A 26,734-nucleotide genomic window follows, 5' to 3' on the forward strand; every position below is an offset into this window, starting at 1 on the left:
CATTTGTACTTTTACCTAGAATCTGTCTGTGTACTGCATAAGTAATTTACTGAGTCTGAAAGTACCCAGAACTGCTCAAGAAACAGAGTTCTCTGTTGAATGTAATACGTAATTTTACTGCGCTGTTTAATCCTTGGAGCACCAAAACTGTTGTTACTCAAAAGAATAAGGTGTGACTCAACAAGTTCCTGAGAGAATACCCAATGTATTATCCAAAACAAATAACACAAATCTTATTAAGGGGCTCCGGAAAGGCTCAAAATCATGAAAAGTTCAATTTTTATTTTTTTGCGTTTTCTGAATCTGCAGACTATTACCTTTTAATAGATATATAATTTATTCAATTCCAAAGACTACAACTATTTTTAAATTTTTTTTCAAATGTGTTCTACATGGGTGTGACTCACTGTGGCGCTGTTAAACTGCTGTCAAATGGTGTTATTATTAACGTCCGTGTTCATCAGGTACATTTTAGTGATGTGAGATAAAGTATGTGTTGTGGCTAATCTGTGATGGTTCAATATATATCGCTGGTGTGATTGTCGATTGTTTCATGTTTATTTACTCTGTCGTTATCTCAAAAATATTCGTAATTAATTCTGTTTCTTGAGTCTCTGTTTTGTTGAAGTATAATAATGAGTAAAAGAAAAGTTATTAGAAATCCTCTGAAGGTTTTTAAGAAAAGGAGAAATGTTGGAAAGCCAAAGGTATGTGTTATTACTGTAAACAATAAAGACGATGGAAATCCCCAACATAGCTTGTGTCCCAAAGAAGAAGACAGTTGGTGTAAATATAACAAAGGATTGCTAACTGGTGCAGTGTACACTCATAAGCATAGTCTGCCTCATGCAATAATGGAGGTGATAAAACCTATTTTCAGAGACTTAGCAGCACCTGAACTGTTGAAAAAGTGTATTCACGGAAAAACTCAAAACCCCAATGAAAGTGTAAATAGTGTTATATGGTCGAGAATCCCCAAGATTGTATTTGTTGGAATAGAAACACTTCACTTTGGTGTGTATGATGCTGTTGCGACTTTCAATGATGGCAACATTGTAAGGTGCACGGTATTTAGAAATATGGGAATGAAGATAGGTTCTAACATGGTACGAGCGATGCTTGCTTTAGACAAGGAATGCCTTCGGGCTGCAGAGAGGGCTGTAAAGAGTCTAGAAATACAAGCAAGAGTAAACAGGAGGAGGAACAAGAGGAAGCTGGAGGAGGAGTTTGCAGAGGATGAAGATAATCCATCCTATGGACCTGGAATGCACTAAAAAGTTAATCCAATCTTTGTCGCTTGATTCCCAAAACTTTTATTTTCTCATACTAATTACATGTTTTCTAAGGATTTTCCAAACATATTTGTTTCAAACTTTCAGTAAATGTTACACAGTACCTTCTGCATAATTTAACACAGCCTTTTTCCAAAAAACTGTATATTTTTGAATATATAAATAAAAAATTGCAAAAAATGTGAATTTTCATTACAATTGAAAAAAAATCATCTTTAATAACTGAACTAAAATTTTGTAAAATCCCTGTGTTAAGTTGTAGCCCATATTCCAATAAATAAACTGTAAAAAGTTCAACTTCCTACCTCAAATACTTTGTGAGGAAAGATGTAATTTATAAGCGTTATTTTAACATTGCAAGTATAGGGCATTCCGGAGCCCCTTAAACAATATCTACACTAGAAATTTCCTATACTGCCCCAGCCCAGAATGTTTAAACCTACAACTAGCATTTTAATGGACCACAACGGACTTTATGTTATGTTGTTGAAAAGCGAATGGACAGCATTTTTGTTCCTATCAGGTGGCCAATGACATAAAATACTAATGAAAATATATATTTTAGCTCATTCCCACAGACAATGCAACATACATGGTTGGAAGGTTATTGGACTGATGGGAAGATGTACTTCCGATTCAGGCTAGTATATGGAGAGATATCTTTGCAGATGCTTTTCATAGGAAGATGACACAGTGTGATCATTACTGAATGATTGTTCTATTCACTATAGCATTTTATAACTGTTAAGGAATAAACTAGAGGTTTATCTCTTACAGTTGCTAGAAAATTAATTTGATGTTATAGTTGATAAAGTAGTAGTAGTAGTAGTAGTAGTAGTAGTAGCAGTTGTTGTTGTTGTTGTTGTTGTTGTTGTTGTGGTCTTGATGCAGCTCTCCATGATGCTCTATCCTGAGCAATTCTCTTCATCTCCAAGTAACTACTGCAACCTACATCCCAATTTTTAACCCCCACACTTCCCTCCACTAATAAATTGGTGATCCCTTGATGCCTGAGAAAGTGTCCTATCAATGTGTCCCTTCTTTTAGTCAGGTTGTAATACAAATTTCTCTTTTCCCCAGTTCTATTCAGTACCCCCTCATTAGTTATGTGACCAAGCCATCTAATTGTTAACACTCTTCTGTAGCACCACAAACTGTTTACCATCCATTTTTCACTTCTATACATAGCTACACTCCGTACAAATATACTACTGGCCATTAAAATTGCTACACCACGATGTTGACATGCTACAGACATGAAATTTAACTGACAGGAAGAAGATGCTGTGATATGCAAATGATTAGCTTTTCAGAGCATTCACACAAGGTTCACCCACCGATTCCATATTCTGCTAACAGTCATAGGATCTCGACCAATGCGAGCAGCAATGTCATGATACGACAAAACGCAATCGTAACAGGCTACAATCCCACCTTTATCAAAGTCGGAAACGTGATGGTATGGATTTCTACTCATTACACGAGGCATCACAAAAACGATTCACCCGGCAACGCCGGTCAACTGCTGTTTGTGTATGAGAAATCGGTTGTAAACTTTCCTCATGTCAGCATGTTGTAGGTGTCGCCACCGGAGATTGTTCTATTCACTGTAGCATTTTATAACTGACCACGAATCAACTAGAAGTTTATCTGTTACAGTTGCTAGAAAAATTAATTTGATGTTACAGTTGCTAAAGTAGTAGTAGTAGTAGTAGTAGTAGTAGTAGTAGTAGCAGCAGCAGTTGTTGTTGTTGTTGTGGTCTTGATGCAGCTCTCCATGATATTCTATCCTGAGCAATTCTCTTCATCTCCAAGTAACTACTGCAACCTACATCCCTGCATATGCCACCAAAGGATGCCAAATTTTTATTACCTCACTGTCCGCAATTGTGATTGGTCTGGACATCTTTTTAAGCCACTGCACTCAGATCTCCGACTCAAATTATCGTCAGATGACTCTCAGATTATGCAAAGCATATGGATAAGAATGCATTAAGGCTTCATGAACATAGTTCCACACTAGTCAGACCTTACAGATGTAGCATAATGTCAATGAGGACTTTAAAAACCTAGCACAACACTACTACTCTGACAGCTAGTGAAAATTGTAAACTAGTACTTGTGGAGGCTGAGCGCTCCGGGGTACAAAGTTATGTATGCATTATTCTGAATATCTCGATATATTGTAAATAAATACATTTATATTTTAATCATTCTAGAGTGTTTTATGTGTTCTAGAGTGTTCACCAATTAGTTACACCAAAGGACATGATGGACATTTCAGCCAAAGAGTTGGCAATATGTGACTACTTGGGATTCAGGGAAGAAGAGTCAGCATCTCTGCACACTGAACCAATCAAGAGTTCTTTCAGTGTCAGCAGATATAACTAAAATTTCCTTTTCTATAAAGAGCCAGGTGAGGAAAGTGTCTAAATCACTTCATTTTTGCATTATTATTATATCATTCCTAATTTTTTTATCTACTCAAAAAGTGATTTAAATTTTGTAGGCAATGGCAACTTCAGGAGACCAAATGCTCACTGCACTTATTCAGTTCAGAGTAAACAAAGCAACAATTGGTTAGTGAGCATAAGCAGATTTGTGAAAGCACAAGTTCAGTAAGCAATATTGACTGAAGCACAGAATTCTGGTTGCCAGGTGTAGTCTCCTCCCTTCCACATCATCGCCTGCACTCATACTTTGCGATGACTTGGTGCAATTTTTGGGGGGATGAACATGGGCTGCACACATCACATCACGTGCCACTCATATGTCTCCAAAATAACAGCCACTGCAAACTGCTACTATAGATGGCTTGCCAGGCATCACTAGGTGGCACTACACATGCCACTGGAGGACAGAAAATTTGCATCACCTACTACCTGCAATTGTGATTGGTCTGTGCGTCTTTCTATACCGCTGTACTCAAAGCTTTGCTTCAGATTATCTTCAGGTTATCACAAGACTACTCCCACATCATGTCGGGTACATCGATGACAGTGCAATGAAATCTTACCACACTGCAAGACACCAGTGGGATCTTACAAACCTAGCACAAAGATAGTGAGAACTTTACAAACCAAGCACAATGCTATTGGTGCTCCAACTACAGTACTAATGAATACAATGAATATTATAAACAGTACTCGTGGAACAGAGAGAGAGAGGGAGGGAGGGAGGGAGGGAAGGAGGGAGGGAGGGAGGGAGGGAGGGAGGGAGGGGGGGGCTGCAGAGACACTGCTGGACACGAGGGCATGTATGCTTTATACTGAATATATTGATATTCTGTAAATAAATACAATTATTTTTTAATCATTCTATAGTGTATAATATTTTCTAGAGTGTTCATCCACTTCATTGCACTAAAGGACACAAGCATTACTTTTTGTCACAACAGCATCAAGTACGAGCACTTTTAGTGGTGTGCTTATTTTGATTTAAAACTATTGGAGAAAGACCTATTGTATTTACCTTGCACACATCAGATATATATCACTCTCAGAAGCATTTGAGGGAAATATGAACTGTAGGGGGAAAATTTTCAACAGTACCAATGTAGAAAAAGAATTCAAAGTGTTTGGTTTGGAACTGATCTTAAGAAATTCCATTCTGGAATTCAGCACAGTAAGATCAAGAAACACTTAAATCTAGTTGATATCTTGAACTCATAATTCTTTTGAGGTAGTGTAAATACCTTTATATTACATTTTACAATTAACTGCAGTCTTTCTTGTTGAATCACCATCTCATTGAGTATGTAAACGCAGATGCACATCTTTCTGTTCTCCAGGTTCTATCCATCATTCAAAAAGGGTGGTGAGAGCTATTGATTATTTGAAATTCATCATGTTTCATACTGCATTTAAATTATAACTATAAGAAGAAAATTCAGTTTATTGTATTTTCCTTATCACAGTGTATGCTGAAGCATGGTTTGTGGTCCTAAAGTCAAGGCACTGTTGTTTGATTACAGTATTCTTTGAAAACTTTATAAACATCAGTCCTCTGATTGCGATATCCTTCATACTGCTCTATAAATACTGAAAAAATATTTATGTTGCCTGTCTCCTGTTCTGTTGCATTAGCCTCGTGTGATCCTAACTAGTCTTCTGAGTAAAAAATGAGAATAGTCAATCAATTGAATCAAGACACAAAGCATCAAATGAAAATATTAAGAGGATAAGCAGAAATCACAAATGTTACCATTAATTGGATTAAAAAATTTGTTTCAAATAAAATAATAATATCTTCATATCATATCTGATTTCAGTATAAATTCCTTATGATAGATTCTTCATAGTGGTATGAAAATGAAGAGTTCAATAATGCTCTCAACTTAGTTATCGAACTGAAAGCTTTAAACTATCTGGTCAAGAGAGATGTCATATTCTTGGAGTACTCCAAAAAATTATTTTCAAAAAAATGGGATACAAAAGCAGTGTGTGATTCAGATTGTATCTGAGTATCGCCTATGTACCCATAACATAAAAAGAGACTATCTCAACAAATAGAAACTTTTAAAAGGAAACGATGTTCTTGTCATACTGCTTCTCAAATGCTGTACCTACTAGCTCTGTAGATTGTGTCATTAAAGTTAATACATTAAGCTGAAGTTGAAAGTAATAAAGTTACTGGGTAATCAGCTAATTCTTAACAATGTTTTTAAGATGAAAAATGAATAAAAATTTTATGCTAAATATAGAGATGAGGGGGCATGCTTTCCCTATTTCATGTTGAGCCTAAATTACACAAAATTAATTTTCTTGTGAAAAGGAAACAAACTGCAAGTTTCACAAAGTAAAGATCAAACATGAAAAAGAGACTCATTATCATCATCATTGTATGATATTGTATATACTGATCAGCCAGAACATTATGAAAACAAACCTGCTATCAATATAAACCTGTTCAGATGATAGCAGCATCACCTGGCAAGGAAAGACTGCTAGTCACACATACACATGGTGCATGTAGTATAAGTGAACATGCTGTCCGTGTGCAGAATGGGGAAGGTGCGTAATTTATCTTAATTTGACTGAGGGCAGATTATGATACAACAGGTGCTTGCATGAGCATTTCTGAAACTGCATGACTTATCAGGTGTTTGAGGAGGGTTGTGACGAGCGTCTTCAACATGTGGCAAAACCACATTAAAACATCATGGGGGTGGGGGGCCACCCCTCATTACAGATGTCAGATGTCATAGGCTGGCCAGACTGGTAAAACAGGACAGGTAGTGAACTGTGATGGAACTAACAACAGACTTTAATGCTGAGCAGAGTACAAATGTGTCTGAACACACAGTGCACCAAACACTCCTAACAATGGGCATGCAGACAAAACATGCATGTGCAATGTTAATACCATGACATTGGCAACTACAACTGAAATAGGCATGTGACCATTGGAACTAGGCACTAGCACAGTGGCAGAGCATTGCATGGGCTGAAATCATATCACATTGATGGGAAGGTGTGAATCTGTCGTCATCCAGGGGAACAGTTCCTTGACACCTGTAGACAAGTGGGTGGGAGCTCCATTATGCTCTGGGGAACATTCATGTGGGCATCCATGGGTCCAGTGGAGCTCGTGAAAGACACCATGACAGCCAAGCAGTATCATACACTAGTTGAAGACCACATAACAATCATGTTTCCCAATAGTAATGGCAGTTTTGAGCAAGATAATGTGCCATGTCACAAGGCCAGGAATGTGATGGAGTGGTTCAATGAACACAGTGGCAAATTCTAATTCATGTGCTAGCCCTCAACTCATCAGATCTCAACCAGATCGAACACATTTGGGATGTCATGATACACGGCATCAGAGCTGTTGGATCCCCTCCTTGGAATTTATGGGAATTAGGTGACTTGCATGTGCAGATGTGATGACAACTCCCTCCAGTAACCTACTAAGGCCTCACTGCTTCCATGCTTTGACACATCACCACTGTTATCAGTAAAAAAGGTGGATATACCAGGTATTAAGTAGACCAGTGTACAAACTTGGTACCTTGCGAAAGGTCTTGTCAATCTCATCAAATTTTCGTGCTTCTTCTGGGAGCTGAGTACGAATGTCACCACCAACAAATATCCCTTCCAAGTATAACCATTTTCTCTGCACTAGAAACCATTCATCCATAACATCACTAACTGTGCTTAAATCCTTTTCCCACTTTTGCACAGTTGGTAGGAATGGTCCAACAAATCTGCAACAAACAAATTCAGTAATTTTCAAAGACATCCAAGACTAATTTATCAACATGTATTAATGACCACAATATTGTTTCCCAAGTGAACAATTGTAAACTATTTTTTTTTATTCTATTCATATAGAAATTCATATTAGAAATCAGCTGGACAAAGTAAGTGTCTCAGATTCACTAGGTATTCATATTAATATTTATTCTCAACAACTGATCATGTACATTATATGAGTTTTGATAACTGCACTTATGAATGTATACAATAATAAGATTTTACCTTAATATTACGTATTAGATTTAGATTAAAAATTAAATGTTAGTTTTAGAATACCATAATATTATAGAATTCTTACCTCATAAACACAGCTTTTGACTAAAAGGTTTTGTAACTACCTCTCACTGCCAGAGATAGTCTATTATACAGTGTTATGCCAGTACATTTAAAACTATTTTGGCACATAATTAGTATATTCTAAATCCATATTATTTCTGTTTCTTGTTTCATAACTGTGGCTAGAACTTTTGTAAGTTAGTGTATCTGCCTGCTTTTTCTTTGAAAGGAGAGACACTTTAACATAGAAGGAAAATATAGTTAGTACTTTTAGTTCTCTGCAATGTGACCAGCAGGACTCGCTAGAATGCTTATAATTATTCTCAGTGTATTTTCTTCCTTCCCTGCCCCTCCTGAGATAAACACTGTTTTCACACGAGAAGAACTGTGGCCATGAAATTTTCCGTAAGATAACTTATGGAAATATTTCGTGGGCACAAAAGAGTGGAAGAAAGCATTACACAGGGTGTATATGCAGACAAGGAAAAAAAATTCCAGGATTTTTCTCAGATCTTCCAGTTAAAAATACATTTTCTACTGGGTGAAAATACACTTATTCCATGTTAAATGACAGTATTCATTCCGTTGGAACAGTAAAACTTATCAATCCTTTGAATGGATATGGTTTTATACAGCAGCGTAGAATTTCTCGGCACTTTAGAAAATGAAAATCTGGGGAGAAAAACATGTTTTGGAAAGATCTTTGATCTGCAGCAACATGTACGCTGCAAACTTTCGTATTACGAAAGTATAAATTCTAATTCCACCAACAGGAAAAGTTAATGGTTTAAGTTAATATACATAGTGTTGCTACAAGAAAAGAAAAGCTTTTGCATATAATATTTGTCTCGAAGATTAATAAGCTACAAGAGAAGCTAAGCTTTGACATATAATATTGATCTGTTTAACGCATGTTACACTTTAAGATACATCACACAAATATGCCAGTAAAATTTTTACAACCACATAAATCTCTGGCTGACCATTGTGACCGAACGGTTCTAGGCGCATCAATCCGGAACCACGCTGCTGCTACGGTCGCAGGTTAGAGTCCTGCCTCGGGCATGGATGTGTGTTCTGTCCTTATGTTAGTTAGGTTTAAGGATTTATAAGTCTAGGGAACTAATGACCTCAGATGTTAAGTCCCATAGTGCTCAGAGCCATTTGAACCATCTGAACATAAATCTCTGATCTTCTAGGATCGAAATTCTTCTAAATGGCTCATCATCAAAGAGTTGATTTTTAAATGAGAGTAAACGATCTGTGACCTAAGAAATTCATTGTACACTCTCGCACATAGTTCATCTTGCATAAAAGGAAATTTACTTTGAAAATAACAGTTTCGAACCACAATTCGCAATATTTTCCCGCGACCTGTTAGATTCATTTCACCAGTTGCCAGAGAGTCCCATATAAGAGGTGTCACCGCGCTTGTGCAGCTACTGTGACGCAGGAAGCCCGTATGTTCGTACATGTAAAACATTAAAAGATCTTGCTTACTTTATGTCATAAACAAAACAAGACATCAGAGGATACTCCAAGAGCATTGGATTTCGGAACCATTCTAAAATGCATAGATTGCCTTAAAGTGCACATTAGTACATCCTGATTCCCAATGACATAGGACTCGATCTGATATTATGCTTTTAGGTGTGGTTTTTTGGATATAAATTTTCTTGGAGTACCAGTACTGTATTATCTCATGTTTGGTTCTTTACTATGACATAATGCCATACGTGCTAGAAAATGAAAACGTGCACTTGAAATGCAGCGAACAGTTGAAACTAGCCAACAGTGTGGAATTAAACACTTCAATTCCAATAAATTTACTGCCTCAGCAGGAAAGCTTGATAAAAGCCAAATTTCTTTAGCAAACCGACAAAAATAACTTTATTGTTCTGCAAGGCGATTAATGCTTGACTGTCAGAAAGGTGGAAATAAAATAAAATCTGAAACTAGTAACATATTTTAACCTTCCATAATTATGTGAATGTATTTTAATTCACTTGATAGCTTCCAGCCACAGAAATCCGTCTTGTTTTCATTTGACGTGAGAGCAGTAAATGAAGAGGAAACAGAAAAATCACTAAATGTAAACACGGGTCACGTGGAGACTACCCACTTCCCCACCCTAACTCAGACTGCTCTGCGTATCAGAATATCAAACGATAAAAAAAGAAAAGAAAGACTTTTCAAAGTTCATTTTGTAGGCACATCTTTCTGAAGAGTCTGATAAATAAAATATGTATCTTCGAGGAAATGTAAGACATGCTATTTGGTCTTAAGTGTGCCAAAGTGCAGTGCCATGCCTCTTCAAACAACATTCTTATACCGTATGTCACTGTATTTTGCTCTGTAGAACTCAAACATGTATATTTTGCAATGGATGCCATTTAACTATTTCAGGACAGTGGAAATTAAAATGTCTTGTAGTGAATCTCCTGCTCCCAGTTGGCCGGTTTGACATCCTGCCCCTCTAAAAAATAAAAAAAATTAAAAAATCACAATTAATACTCAATGAGATTATTTTTGGTTAAAAACACGAGCTCTTTAGTAAATCTGGACTCTTTATTGCCTATCAGCTAATAGCCTGCTCTTCTGTGTGACATAAAATTAAATATAGGGCATCTAAAACCAGTAAAGACAAGAGACAGGCAAGACAGTACACATTTCTTCAATACTTAGGTACTAGCAATTTTTCTCTCTGATCTTGCTACCACTTTACATTATGTGCTTTCCTTTCTGCAAAAGAACTATTACCTCATAAAAGCTCATCAAACTTTTTGCTACGTGAAAAATTGAAATGTCATCGTCTAATACTGAAAAAGCTGTTAACACAAATAGTACTGAAGACTGATATGGTTTCTCGATCCGATTACGTCTATTTTGTCACCATGTGCTGGATAAAACAAAACAGGCCTTTGTAATATCGCAGCAATTGTAACACACACCAAATAAGTGAGACTGTTTTGGGAATAATGATCATTGTTTATAGTGCAATATAATTCACAAAGTACCTATATGAAATACCTATTTGGCCTAATACAATCAAAAGCTTTATGTTAGGAAATAGTTCCACATTTCATTCATACGCTCCAGTTTCTCATGCACGAGACCGAAGATAGTAGAACAAAATTTTTGTATAAATTTGTTATGAAGCATTGCATAGTCTTCCTAAAGCCTTTGACACATTTTGCTGTTGACAGACAGTTGTACGCGCACTTTGTTATTTTATATGGCGCATTTCCTTTGCAGTTTAAGTTTTATTTTCGTTTTTTTCTCTCATTCATGTTTTAATGCTGCAGTATTATTCTGCAGTAGCGGGATACAGGATGAGTATCAGTTCTTACCAGTCAAAATTACAAAAATTTAACTGAAAACTAAAACAATGAAAAATGTCTGGAATTCTAAAAAATTCCTGGGTTTTTCCCAGTTTTCTCCCGGATGAAAAAATTCCCGGGTTTTTCCTGGATCTCCCGGGTCATATACACCCTGTTGTATGAAAACAGAAGCTGTTCCATACTACCACAGGGCTTTAATTTGGATAATAAGTAAATCAGTTGTGATAGTTCAATGCACAACTGCTCCATGTGTGCATCTCATTTAAGCTGTGGGTCCAAATGAAATCCTGATAGCTTGACAGATTCTCACCCATTTACCTTTTCATTCAGTTTATGGAGAAAGAAGTGCATAGTTTCAATTTTGCTTTTATTTAGTATTAGTGTATTATGTGTAGCCACTGTGCAAACATATTGACCATAATCATTGTTCCCTTTTAATTTTATTTACATTGGGATCATTTATTGTAAAGATCATATCAGTAGTATATGGTATTGCCTTGTAGAACAAAGAACTAGGCAGATCATTCACATACATTAGAAGAAGAAAAGACCTCAAGACAGAACCTTGTTGCACTCCTGTAGTAAAAGGTAGAGCATTTGACCTACAATTATTTACCATGGTAACTTGTTTTTGATATAACAGATACAATTAGTTAATGATAGTTCATTGTTCTTGACACCATATAGTTCAAATTTAGATATTAGGATATCATGTCATGTTGTTGTTGTCGCTACTGTCTTCAGTCCAGAGACTGGTGGACCCTTCCCACCAACACCAGCATTTCTGAATTGTGCAGGTGGGAACTTTCCCTGCAATACAGCCTATGTTCCTGTAACCCTCCTGGCCTCAACCTTCATTAAGTCACTGTCCTCAAGCATCCATCCGCTTCCCTGTTCCCACTCCAGAACTACACAGCCGGCATTCCACTATTTGACCCCCCCCCCCCCCTCTCACCAGCCCACCATCTAATCTGGAGGATTCCTCTAGATGGCTCTTGAATGGGTTGGCACAGCATTCCTCCTTCCAAAAAATCCAGAATTCTAAACCCCTCGTCTTGTTCAAATTCATTGATGACATCTTTGCTATCTGGATTGAAGGTGAGGACACCCTATCCACATTCCTCCAGGACCTCAATAAATTCTCCCCCACTTGCTTCACCTGGTCCTGCTCAATCTAACAAGCAACCTTCTTAGATGTTGACCTCCACCTCAAAGATGGATACATCAATACCACTGTCCATATCAAACATACTAACCACCAGCAACACCTCCACTTCAACAGCTACCACCCATTCCATACCAAGAAATCCCTTCCATACAGCCTAGCAACATGTTGTCATCACATCAGCTGTGACGAGCAGTCCCTCTCAAAATATACTGACAGTCTTCACCGAAGCCTTCACTGACTGTAATTATCTTCCCAATCTTGTACAAAAACAAATCTCCCATGCCTTATGTTTCCAGTCTCCCACCACATCCTAAGGTTCCACCATCCAGCAACAGAGGAGCATTCCCCTCATAAATTAGTACCACCCTGGACAGGAGCAATTATATTACATTCTCCACCAGGGTTTCGATTACCTCTCGCCGTGCCCTGAAATGAGAAATGTCATGTCCACTATTCTTCCCACCCCTCCCACATAGCATTCTGCTGTCCTCCGAACCTACACAATACACTCATCCATCCTTACACAACCCCTGCTCCTAATCCCTTACCTCATCGCTCATTCCCCTGTAATAGACCCAGATGCAAAACCTGTCCCTTACATCCTCCCACCACCACTTACTCCAGTCCAGTCACTAACATCACGTATCCCATCAAAGGGGAAATCAGTCATGTGGTCTATAAGCTAAGCTGCAACCTCTGTGCTGCATTCTATGTAGGCATGACAACCAACAAGCTGTCTGTCCACATGAACGGCCACTAACAAACTGTGGCCAAAAAATAAGTGGGCCACCCTGTTGCTGAACATGCTGCCAAACATGATATCCTTGATTCAATGACTGCCTTGCAACCTGTGCCATATGGAACCTTCCCACCAACACCAGCTTTTCTTAATTGCTCAGGTGCAAACTTTCCCTGCAATACAGCCTATGTTCTTGTAATGCTCCTGGCCTCAACCGTCATTACTCACTGTCCTCAACCATCCAGCCACTTCACTGTTCCCCTTCCAGAACTACACAGCCATCACTCCACCACCAAACCCAGTCTTTTTATTTCTCTCCTTTTCTGCTAATTGCTCGCCCCCCCCCCTCCCTGCCCCCCACCATCTCACCAGCCATTTCCCACCCCAGACGCCTCCTTACTACCATCCACTCACAACTCCCATCATGCACTGGGGCTGCTGCTCCCAATGTCGTTTCAGTTGCCTGAGACTGCAATCGTGTGAGTTGTGTTTGCATTTGTGTGTGTCCGAAAGCTTTAATTGTGAGAGTCGTTTTGTTGTGGCTATCTGCGACTCAGCATCTCCACTATATGGTGACTAGCAACTTTCCTTCACATAACATTGTTACATTCCATCCTGGATTTTCCATTGTTTTAAATTGAATTACTTTATTTTCATTCTTACAATTGATATGTATTAGCTCTGTATATACAGTTAATTTTTTTTTTTTTTTTTTTTTTTTTTTTTTTTTAGAAACATTTAAAATTAAGAAGTATTTGGTACAGTTTATTATGTTTCTTTCTGGATTCATGTATAAAATAATAGAAATTCATTTGTCAAGGAAATTTTTAAATCCTTCGGAATATTGTTATTACCAGAGTACGATGAAGTAGCAGTGGGAATGCCTCTGATGCGATCAAACTTGTTTTTGTATTTTGGAAGAACAATGTAATTAACAAACACAAACATACACACAAAATTCAAGCTTTTGCAACCAACAGTTGCTTCATCAGGAAAGAGGGAAGGAGAGGGAAAGACGAAAGGATGTGGGTTTTAAGGGAGAGGGTAAGGAGTCATTCCAATCCCGGGAGCGGAAAGACTTACCTTAGGGGGAAAAAAAGGACGGGTATACACTCACACACACACACATATCCATCCACACATATACAGACACAAGCAGACATATTCAAAGACAAAGAGTTTGGACAGAGATGTCAGTCGAGGCGGAAGTGCAGAGGCAAATATGTTGTTGAATGACAGGTGAGGTATGAGTGGCGGCAACTTGAAATTAGCGGAGATTGAGGCCTGGTGGGTAACGGGAAGAGAGGATATATTGAAGAGCAAGTTCCTATCTCCGGAGTTCGGATAGGTTGGTGTTAGTGGGAAGTATCCAGATAACCCGGACGGTGTAACATTGTGCCAAGATGTGCTGGCCGTGCACTAAGGCATGTTTAGCCACAGGGTGATCCTCATTACCAACAAACACTGTCTGCCTGTGTCCATTCATGCGAATGAACAGTTTGTTGCTGGTCATTCCCACATAGAATGCGTCACAGTGTAGGCAGGTCAGTTGGTAAATCATGTGGGTGCTTTCACACGTGGCTCTGCCTTTGATCGTGTACACCTTCCAGGTTACAGGACTGGAGTAGGTGGTGGTGGTGGGAGGGTGCATGGGACAGGTTTTACACTGGGGTTGGTTACAAGGGTAGGAGCCAGAGGGTAGGGAAGGTGGTTTGGGGATTTCATAGGGATGAACTAACAGGTTACGAAAATGAAGACAGATAACAATAGTAAATTAGACAAAGTACAATATCAAATAGACCAACTTAGTATACAAGTTTCAGAGATAAAAAATTGTTTCTGAGAGAGGTTAAAAAGAGTGAATGAAAAAGTTGATATTTCAGGAAAATAAATTATTGTTTTGGAAAATGAGCCGAGAGTTGAGTCAGCGAGACAATTGAAGAATGTTATTGATGTCAGAGTTGAGCAGAAGGCCATAGTGGAAAAAATGGAACAAAACATCTCCAGTTTAAACCAAAAAAATTTAAATGTTGAAGACAATATACAAACTAATGTAACTGTTTTAGATCAAAAATCTCAGCCGTTCAGCAAATCACACTCACAAAAATCTGTGAGCAAAGAATGGTATTGTGTGGTCCAACACTCCTATCAAAAGTTTTCCATAAGACAATTTACATGCAGTGGATTTTCTGCACCACTGTAGAGAGAGTTTTGTGTCAAGCATGAATGACAATCAAAAAATTAAATTTGCTAAAGGATGGCTAAAAGATTGGTTTTTGAGAAAAGTTTTTTTTAAATAAATTTTGGTGGGAAGCTGAACAGGGGAGAATCAAAAGTGAATCTTTGAATGGTCCTAATTATAGGAATAGGGATGGTACTCTGAAAGAAACCACCTTAAAAAGTAACACACCTTGATAAACCATTTGACAAAATGATCTTGATTGGTGCACTTAAAAGGCTGCAGTGGAATTTAGTACACGGACCTGATGATTGTCATCAGAAATTTTTATGATATGTTGACAGGCCAAATAGGGCAGTAGAAAGAAGTATGTACCACAATAATATATTAAGAAATCACAATGGGAGTAATTACAGAAAATGAGATAATGATAACTTCTATCAGGATTGAAGTGTCAACAGAGAGAGAAATTCTGATCATCAGCAGGTGAATAGTGGCAGGGGGACTAAAATGTGACATACATATATTGAAATCTGATTAAAACTACTGCTTAAATAATTAAAAGGGAATTCTAAAAGACTAATTGAAAGAAAAAGGAAGGTACACATATCTTGAGTGAACTTTAACTGGCATTAATATCAACAGACCCACAATATTCAATAAATATATTCAGCATTTAAATTTACGTACTTCTTTTTCTTGTTACTGCCATTGTGCACAGAGCTTGGTATGACAATACTGGTTCCGTATCACCCCTCTTCTGCTCACATAAATTATTCTTGTCTGCTTCAATCATCTTGTTGCAGGATTCTCAGCACGTCGTGGAATGATGAACAGTCGGGTATGGTCATGGTGAATGTACAAATAAGCTTTTCTATCTCGATCAGTTTCTATTACACCTTTTAATGTATAATTGGAGTACACATTTTTAACAACATTAACTCGGCGGAACTCGTCACACATCCACCCGCTACCACTTAGAGAGACAGCTTTTTTAACAATATTAACTTAGCAGAACTCATAATATGTCCACCTGCTATCACGTATAGAGACAAAACAGAGATTAAAAAATTGAAGAGCGTATCTCTACTTGTTTTGTTTGTGACCCAATAGTATCGCTGATACAAAATTAACTTACTATTTTATAAAAAAGAAAAGAACAAGGGGTAAAAGAAACGAGAAAAATAATATGTTACATCACAATTGGCCCCTAATGTGCACTGATGTCATACAAACGTGCACAGAGACTGAGCTTATTTCTCTTTTTATGGGTTGATAACTCTGGCCAGTATGGGCATAGCCTTTATTTTTCAGCCATTGTAGTTATCCTGTATGGTTACCAGTTTATATAAACATATCAGCTCCCTTAATACATACACACATAAGTTTTCCTTCATAACAAAGTGCTTGCTGTAAGCACATAGTCCCATTATTGTCATTCAGTATCTGCTTAGTGTTTACCTTGCAGAGCATGTGTGCCAGCTCAAGGTCTGTTACCATCCCTGATCGCTTGTATGTGTTTAATACAAAGTCAGGTTGCCCATGCCATGTGTTCACAGTCTTCACTTGTGAAGCTCGTGTTCAGCAGCATGATCCTTTGTGAAATCTTCGATGCAGTGACAACTGGTTTCTATATCAGCAGCCTGAGAAATGTATTTCAACTCATTGCTTGCACTTATTCAGTGGGGCACCAGCAGTACATCCATCATCTGCAGACAAGGTAAGTTTCTTTCCGCTTCTATGACAGTGTCAAGCACAGAAAATTGTATTTACAACATTCCTGAGCACAGAAAATTCATGTTTTTACGACATTGTCGAGCGCAGAAAATTCATGTTGCAAGAAGGATTGACATTTTTAGTTTATCATGCACACACACACATACCTCACACTCAGACTTAACACTTTGCAGGCAGGTTTCGTATGTTTTTACACTTTGTTTTTGAGCATCTTTCATACCGTTGCAGTACACAAAATTTCTGTAGTGTCCTTTCCATATACTATACACATAACAAAAAAATACAACGGCAAGAATAAACTTATCCTATTCATTTGTGGACATGCCATTTTCACTACTTATATACATTATGGTCTGATTGTCATTTTGTTTAGTACATTTTGTTAAATTATATTAGTTCACATTTTACTCTCATTTGGTTTTACATTCTGTACATAATGTTCACACAATAATAGATTTGATTTTCCTTTTGGCATAAACTGACATACGTTTCATTCCAATTCACAGAAACTTCTTGTCGAAGCATATTTATCAATTTCAAAGAATTAAAAAAGTAAACAATAGTTGCTACAACAGGTTCTATGCACTGCTAGCCTGTCTAGCATTCTCCAGGAACGATCTACACTCTACAGGGTTGAGGAAATTTCATGGAAAGTCATTTATGTGCTCAGTTACATCTCATTATTAGACTTAATAGTGATCCCCAGAACAAAATAGTTTGTTGTTTATAAACATAATGCAAACCTGATGATACCAATCGTATCGAATACTTATTCAGTATTTAAAGTGCACCTCAATATTTACTTGTTATGTTCATTGTGTAAAGGATAATCATTTCATATGCTGAGATATACAGAGTTATATCATCAATACTATATGTCGTGTACAATGTGAGTAAAACAGTGTTTATATGAGTAACAAATGTGTATAAAAATTTGAATGTAAATCAGGTGTTTGATGCTTTCATGAGTAGTTGACACTCAATAGTTAGGTTTCAACCCCTTGATTATTTGGTAGTGCTCAACCTTAGTTCAGCATCGTGATATGCAACGTACTGCAGCTGTATTCTTCTACATATACTTTCACACTATCACATTCATACATATCATAAACTTACAACTATATTTACTTACCTCATAAATCTGAAATATAGTGTATTATAGGCATGGTCAACCTCTTATTAAGCTTGTAACTTATATTGTACTCGTGTGTTTACCTGCAGCAAGAGTTTTCTGGTCCCTCAATTATAATTAGTGCATGTACTTTCAATACACAAGTTTGTAAATACATAACTTTAGTAAATATTTTGTAGTTTAGGATCACTTTCCGTGTATTTAATCCCTTAGCTTATCTCTGTTTGTGTGCATTGTGCAGACAGTCGTAGATGTAGTCTAGACTCTACATTAATATTCTATTTCCAGTTTATGCACTAGGCTTTAAAAATGCTCATAGGGTTCGTTTGTTTTGGGTGCCCCACCCTTTTAAGCTGTGTCTGGCACGCATTCATTTACCGTTTCTTGTGTCGCTATGTTACCACTAATGTCGTGGCAAGTTGTGTATTGCAGTGTGCACTACTGTGCATTTCACAAGTTTGTTTATTCATTTACAACTGGGATACACACCAGTCAAAGTGTTGTGTTTAAAGTATCATTGTCTCTAGACACATAAAAGTAAACTCTTCCTTGTTACATCCAGTCACCCTATCATTTACACATTTTACATATAAGAGGAATCCTAAACAAAAATTTTCCTAATCAACTAACATAATAAAGTCTGGAGTTTGATTTTCCAGCTTCCTGAGTTTAATATTATTATACATATGTAAAACTTAAAGGGTATACAGCCCTTTTTCAATATATAAACATTCTCAAGCCATTGTGGGGGTAAAGGCCCTTGTCTTTACCCGCGCTCACATGTGTCAATCTGCAGGCTCCCGGGTAGGGGATTTTGCTAATTGTGTACAGCCCAGTGTATAGCAATTGCCACTTATGGTTTAGTTTTTCAATTTTTGTGGATTTAGGATGTGTTCCAAGAAACACCTTTTATCCTATGTAAAACTGAGTTGTACATTTCAGCTTCCTGTCGTAAATCCCCTTCCTATATTTGGCCAAGGTTTCAAGGTTGATTACTGCTTGTCATATTTTATCATCCAGTGATAATTCTGGTATCGGTATCTTGGGTAAAGGTTTTTTGCATTTGTCTACCTGTTTACAATTGAACATCAGCTCATTTGTTGTAAATCCAGTTGATGTATGGGGAAGGTTGTTACAACTTGTAAGAAAGGAGCGACACATTCAATCTACTTAGTATGTTTACTTAGTGTGTTTGGATACTAAAATATGTTTGATTTGGTTAGAATCTACAAACTCTTTCCATTTACACCCCACAAAATATGAGGCATTATCTGTTAACATAACTTCTGCTTTTCCTACTGCTGAAAAATAATCCTCTTTGAATCATCTTATAATTGAACTGGCTGTAATGCATACAGTTTTACATATTTTGTGAAAATGACATACATACCTATTCCTCCCCTTACCTCTGGGATAGGGCCCAGCCACATGTAACGATACCTTTTCTGGAGGTTTCTTAGCCACAATGGGATGTATTTCTATCTGTTTGGAGATGTTACAATGCTTTGCTTTCTGGCAAACAACACACTTTCTTACCACCAGTAGTACTCTTCGTCCAAGTTTGGGGAAATAACAGTATTTAGCTATTTTATCAGCGCATTTTGCAGTGCCACAATTGCCCCAAGTATTGTGTGTGTACAAGATAAAATCATCCACATGTTCCTCTGGCAAACACATGCACCATTGTTCTAGTTCGGGATGGTTCCTAAGGAAAAGAACACCTTTGTGAATAGTGAAAAACCTTTTTAATTTTTCATCACGGTTATGTGTAAGTTTTACTTTTACCTTACACCAGCGTGTGTCTTCCTACTGTAATTGTTCCATGTGTTTACACATGTAGACATAGTATGGTCAGAGTGTTTGGTCCTCCATCAACATAGCTCTCATTTCACCTTCCTGCTCTAAAATATTGTTTAATTCCTCTAAGCCTTGTGGTAGTCGAGACAGAGAATTAGCTATTATGTTTCGATTTCCTTTTATGTATACCATTTCTAAATTGATTCTTGAAGATACATATACCACCTGGCAATCCATTGGTGTAGCAATTTACAAGTTAACAAAAGTGATAGGGGCTGATGGTCACAGTATACTTTTGTGTGTTTATCCCAAAGGAAATATTCAAACTTTTTAAAGGACCAGATTACAGCCAAACCCTCTAACTCTGTGACTGAATATGAAAGTTCAGCTTCAGATAAGGTGCAACTGGCAAATTTAATTACTTTAGGTATGAGATTTCCTTTTTCTTCTACCATTAGAAAAAAGGCATGCACCTAGAATGTTAGAAGACACATCAGTGCATAAACATCTACATCTACATCCATACTCCGCAAGCCACCTGACGGTGTGTGGCTGAGATAAAATATTAGCATTTAATAGGGTTCACTTGATGTTTTTGAAATTGGTTTGACATTGCTTGTCCCATACCCAGGGTCAGTTTTTCACGAGAAGACTGAGTAGAGCATCACTGTTCATAAGTTGGTTAGGGAGGAATTCTCTGAAAAATGACACTAGGCCTAAGTGTGCCTTTAATTGTCTCTTGGTTTGAGGAATAGGGCAGTCCCTAATGACATCAAGTTTTTTAGGATCTGGCAGTAAGCCTTCTGAAGAGATTGTGTGTCCTAAAAATTTTACCTTTTCTTGTCCAAAATTAGATTTCTTGAGATTTTCTCTTACTCCATATTTGGAAAAACGGCTCAATAATTGTTCAATTAATCTGAAATGTTCTACCCAAGTGAGTGTAGTGACTAATAGGTCATTCAAGTATGCTGTTACCTTACTCAAAAGTTTGGGCAATAGCACTCTGTCGTGCACAGATAAATACACCTGATCTTACGTTCAATCCAAACGGTAATACTTGAAATTGAAAGCTCCTGCCCCCACATATGAAGGCGGTATACTTCCAACTTTCTTCATGTAGCTTTATTTGCCAATATGAAGACTAGAGGTCATTTATAGTAAGAAATTTAGCATTATGGAATTTTATAAGCTGTTCCTCTGAATTGTCTGGATGTGTTCAGACTGGTACAATTAACACTTAGGCACCGACGCCCGTAAAAATACGGGCATGCGCGGTCTGCCCGAAAATCCGGCGCCCGTAATTTTATGGGCGCGAGTTCTCGTTCTACCCCTTCCTTCCTTTGTGTGTTCTTATGGCTCCTGCTTGTCTGGGAGGCACTGCATGGACTGTAGTTCGAGTATTGGTCACTAGATTATGTGGGCATGCTTTGGAAGGGTGTGTTTCCCTTTTCATTTGTCATGTTTTGTGAGCGGCGATTTTTCCCCACACGGTCTCAGTAGCATCGACATGGCGAAGCGTGACTTAACGGACGAAGAAGTTGCTTGCGAGTTACATCGTGATTTAGAAGAACGTGACGTTGATTTGTCAGAGGAAGATATTATAGATGACTCTGATGATGATGTGGACTATGTTCAAGAAGAAGTTTCTAGCAGTTCAGGTAAAGAATTCTGACAACAAAACATGTATAATTTTTGTTCAGATTTTCAATGAAAAACTCTCAGTATGTAATTATGATTTTATTTGCAAATACTACACTTCTGATAGATTCAGAAGAGGAGAGCAGGTGTCCAAGCACTTCAGCAGCAAGTAATCCCGTCGATATTGTGCCTGAAGAATGAGCAAGACTGATGGCGAGGGGGAAGCCGAGACCTGTGCGCCGCACCGATTCTGAGGAAGGTTGGACGACTACTGATCGTGCACCAGATATCGATCTATTCTCAGGACAATCCGGAATATGCAATGTTGTCAGTTTAGACCAGAACAGTGCACCTCTAGAATTTTTCTCATATTTCCTGACAGACAGTATGATGAAACATATAAAGGAGCAAACTAATCTGTATGCTCAACAATGCATCAGGAAATTACGAAGCACAAATTCCCTTTCACCCACCTGCTCATTATCAAAGTGGAAAGGTGTTACACTTATGGAAATAAGGAAGTTTCTGGCAATTGTAGTCCATATGTGTGTAATTGTGAGGCCACGTATACGAGAGCACTGGTCCAAGAACCCTGTTGTGTCGTGTAATTTCTGTACAAACATCTTGAGCCGTGACGGATTTATTTCTATTTTGAGAAACTTCCACATTAGTGATAATTCCTTAGATAAGAGGAAAGGAGAAACTGGCTATGACCCACTGCACAAGGTGAGACCCCTCCTAGATAATGTGTGTGATAATTTCCAGCATGCGTATACACCATCTCAAAAAATTACAATAGATGAAGGCATGTGTAAATTTCGAGGTCATGTGTATTTCAAACAGTACATGCCACAAAAACCAAATAAATACGGTATCAAACTGTACATGTTATCCGAATCTGACACAGGTTACATCTGGAATTTCTCTGTTTACGCGGGTGAAAGGTCTGACACAGTGACTCTGGTAAAGACATTGCTTGCAAATCTGTCAGGAAAAGCCTACACTTTGTTTACGGACAGATTCTACACAAGTCCAATACTTGCTTCAGAACTTGAAGCTGCAAAAACTGCTCTTGTGGGAACAACAAGAAAATCTTGGCAGGGATTGCCTTGTGCTATAAAAGATCCGAACCTTCAGTGAGGCGAGCTTATTTTCAAGCGTAAAGAACATATGTTAGCACTGTGTTGGAAGGACAAAAGAAATGTGCATATGATAAGTACATGGCACACTGCTGAGATGGTCACTTTCACTGATCAGAGAGGAAGAGAGAAGTCAAAGCCAGCCTGTGCAGTGGACTACAATAAAAACAAGGTTGGTGTTGACTTATCAGATCAGCGATTGTCATACGGCGCATTTCAACATAGAACTGTGAAGTGGTGGAGAAAGTTGGCATTCCATGTTATACTAATGGTGATTGTAAATTCCTGCATATTATATAATAAGGTTACTGGAAAACACCTCACAACATCTCACTTCATGACAGTTATCTGTGCAGATCTTGCACAAAGCAAAGATCTTGAACCCCGACCTGGTCCATCTGGACTCTCAAGATTATCAACTAGAAATCATTTCTTGGCAAAGATTGAGACAGAAGTAGGTAAGAAACAGAAACAAAAACAGTGTGTAATGTGTTCTCTGAGAGGAAAAAAACTGTCTGGAAAAGTGTGGCGAAAAGACACAAGCTACCAGTGCAGTGAATGTAAAGTAGCATTGTGCAAAATGCCGTGCTTCAAAATTTACCACACAAAGAGCAAAATTGCATCCTAAAATAGTTACAGGAAGTTACTGAAGATAACACATACTGTATCCATCATAATTATAATTTTTGTGTAAAATAAAAAAATTTCCTTCTAGAAAATAAGGGGAATATACCTTTGACCAATTTTTCCTTTTTTCAAAAACAATGTTATAATAATAACCCTTGTCAAAAGTATGTATTCATTCAAGAGAAAGGTATTATACATGGTTTTAAACAAGAAAGTCTAGGTCTTTCAATAAGAGTAATTTTATTGCTATAACTGAAATTTTCATGAGTTGTAGTAGTTTAAAATATGTTAAAATCAGCCAGGCTTTATGGTAGACACCCGCGCGCAATGGCTCAGGACCCAAAGTGTTAATGTTACACACGTTGATGACCAAGTGCACCTTGCCATCTGGCTTACTCACAGCCACGATGGGACTACAGTAAGGGAAAAATGATGGTTGTATTATGTCCCATTCAAGCATCCTATTAATCTGTTTTCTTACTGCTTCCCTCTTTGTCCATAGTATAGCGTATGAGATAGAAAAAAAACTTTTGTGAGGATTCACTTTCATTTTGTACATGAAATCCTTAATAATACCTGCTCTTTTTTCAAATACAAGTATCAGTTCTCTAAGTTCTACTTGCTGTTCTTTAGACAAACACTTTGATTCACTTACCTTTGTGCTTACTGTGTCAATGTTTATTTCTTCTACTGACGACTGTTCGTTATTGCATGTGTTGACAAACATAACTATTGGATTTGGTTATTTAAATTCAAAGTCAAGAGTAACTTTAGTTTTACATCTATTAGTACTCCCCTGATTAGGTCTATTACAAATTAATTGTTTATTTACAATGAAATGAGGAGGCCAAGGAGACCGAGGTCATCAGTCTCATCGGATTAGGGAAGGATGGGTAAGCAAGTTGGCCGTGCCCTTTCAAAGGAACCATCCCGACACTTCCCTGGAATGATTTAGGGAAATTACAGAAAACCTAAATCAGGACGGTCGGACATGGGATTGAATCATCGTCCTCCCAAATGCGAGTCCAGTGTACTAACCACTACACCACCTCCCTTGGTTTACAATGAAATGACATTGGCCTTTTCCTATATCAATTTGTACTTGTTATGTCCTAAATTTATCCATACCAATTAAACAATCAACTATTAATTTCTCTACTATCAAAAAATTGCATCATACAGAAAACTGTCCTAATTGTATGGGAATTACGGCATGTATCTTGACTCCTTTTGATTTCTGACCAGTGTGAGTTTGTACCTTGCAATTTTGCACTGGCAGTGTAGGTACGCGTCCACTTTTCTTCAATTCTTGAAATAATCAGTGTGACATCAAATTAGTCATAGCACCTGTGTCAAGCACAATGGGTACATTAAGGTCAAATATATTGGCTTTAATAGTAGCTTCTATCTTGCTCTCTACCAAGTTTTTTTGCATACCCTCATTACCTTGATACAGATAATTTCTCACATCATTATCATGATCATATCTGATAAAGCAAGTCTTCATCAAGCTCGTGCAACCACTCCCTTCCAAGGTCACAGAATGGGGTCCTACTGTGACTGGTTCAAGTTGTCTGGTGTTGCATTGGCATCGATCTCTAGTTTCGGCGTAACTTCCACTATGTTAACCGTTGGTGTTTGGTTACACCAATTAGTGTCCTGAGAGGCATTCGACTGAAATTCTCTTTGCCTCTGTGTGTTATTCGGCATATGTGTGTTACTTTCCTGGTTGGGTTATTCAATTGTCTGTTATTGTTTTACATTTGGCACATGATTGGCTGATTATTGCTGATAGCTTGTGTTTGCACATATTGTACACACTGGCCATATGCTACTCGCCCATTGTAATTGCTTTTGCTAAATTTTTGCCCATTTCTTTTATATCCACCTTTGTACTTATGGCTTTCTCCACTGCCATTGTGTTTACCGTTACCATTATCATAGGTCTGCGTGGAATAAGGTTGCCATCCATGTTGTACTACGAATCCATTGTTGGTCGGTAAATCTCTGTGTCACTATCGGCATATTAACAAGCTTCGGTTGTACTGGTTGCTCCTCATATATTAAATCTATTGAGTCCAGTACAAATAGAAAGTATTCGGTATCATATTCTGAGATGGCAATGAGTTCTTCCCTAATGTGGTCAGGAAGATGGCTCTTTAAAATTGTCAGCATGTCTCCTTGAGATAATGGTTCATCCAGTATCTGGTTTTATTCAAATATTTTTCAAAATAGCCCCTTAAGTTTACATCCTTGCTATTGAATGGAACTGGGTTGAATACTTCACGTCTGAGACTCTCTTGTACGGCCTCAGACCAATACTTACCCAGAAATGCTCTCTCAAACTGTTCATAATAGTGGCAACGTTCTGCCCTGTCTGTAGCCCATAGCAGAATGTCACCCTGTGTGTATCCAACAACAAATCTAATTTGCTGGGCTTCAGTCCAGGTACGAGGTAAAACATTTTTGAAATGCTCTGATAAAGACCACAGGGCATGTACTTTTCCCTTCAGAAGTAAATATCAGAAATTGTCTGCAAGTAATGACAAACATACCATGCCTTCAGTGACAGGTATGTTCATGTTCACTTTTGGGGCGTAGCACAGCCAACAGCACTTGCTCCACAGGTGCAACTGCCGGCAAGTGTTGTTGCATTGTGCAACTTTCGTTATTTTCCTTCTACAGGCTAACCCCGTATTGTGAGTAACCAGTGAAGATACCTATCTAACTTCAATAAAAGCATAGGTTCGTTTTCTGTCATATGTTGTTTTGGAGTGTCAGTAGTTTTAGAAACATGCCTCCTAACCTTTCCTCTGCTTCCTTTAAACCCGAGTCTATTTCAGCTACAAGTTGACCTTCTTTCTCTTTTAGAGGTTCTTCTACAGTATCTACATAAATTTTGCATTCTGACACTACCTTTTCAGCAAGGGTGCTGCCCTTAACCAGCATCCCGGCTTCGTCTTTTCAGTTATTTCCTTTACATCTGCAAAAAACCTTATCTCCCTGTTTTTTGGAAAATTCTGATGCTAAACGTAACTGATTTACTCTTGGACTCAACTTGTGTAATTCTGTAGGTAGGTTTTTGCATACGTTCTTGCAGCTCGCTGACTGCGTTCGTCACACATTTTAGCAACGCATCCACCTGGGATTGCGTCTCCTGAATTTGTGAATATGCTTCACTGAGGTTTTGCAATTCAGCTGCAAGTTGTTCCTGTTTACAGTCTATGGATGTTACCTTTTCCATTAACATATTTACATTGCAGAACATGTCAGTAATTATTTCTTGTTTTAGTTGTTTACCAAGCTCTGTCAACTTCCCGGACAGTTTGTCAGATAACTCAGATAGTTTTGTTCACCTCATTGAATTGTTGACTAATACTATTCTTAAAGTCATTAAATGCCTTATTTT

General features: G+C 37.8%; 1 protein-coding gene across 1 annotated transcript in view; it reads right to left on the reverse strand.

The window, feature by feature from the left end:
• The window catches only part of LOC126263364 (dynein axonemal heavy chain 10), a 1,742,213-nt gene that overhangs the window by 943,437 nt on the left and 772,042 nt on the right, over positions 1 to 26,734 (reverse strand). Inside the window, exon 28 of the mRNA XM_049960456.1 lies at positions 7,305 to 7,500. Within this exon, the coding sequence (XP_049816413.1) occupies positions 7,305 to 7,500 (196 nt within the window). The remainder of the gene's footprint in view (positions 1 to 7,304; positions 7,501 to 26,734) is intronic.

Source organism: Schistocerca nitens, chromosome 6 (genome assembly GCF_023898315.1).
Source record: "Schistocerca nitens isolate TAMUIC-IGC-003100 chromosome 6, iqSchNite1.1, whole genome shotgun sequence".
NCBI lineage: Eukaryota > Metazoa > Arthropoda > Insecta > Orthoptera > Acrididae > Schistocerca > Schistocerca nitens.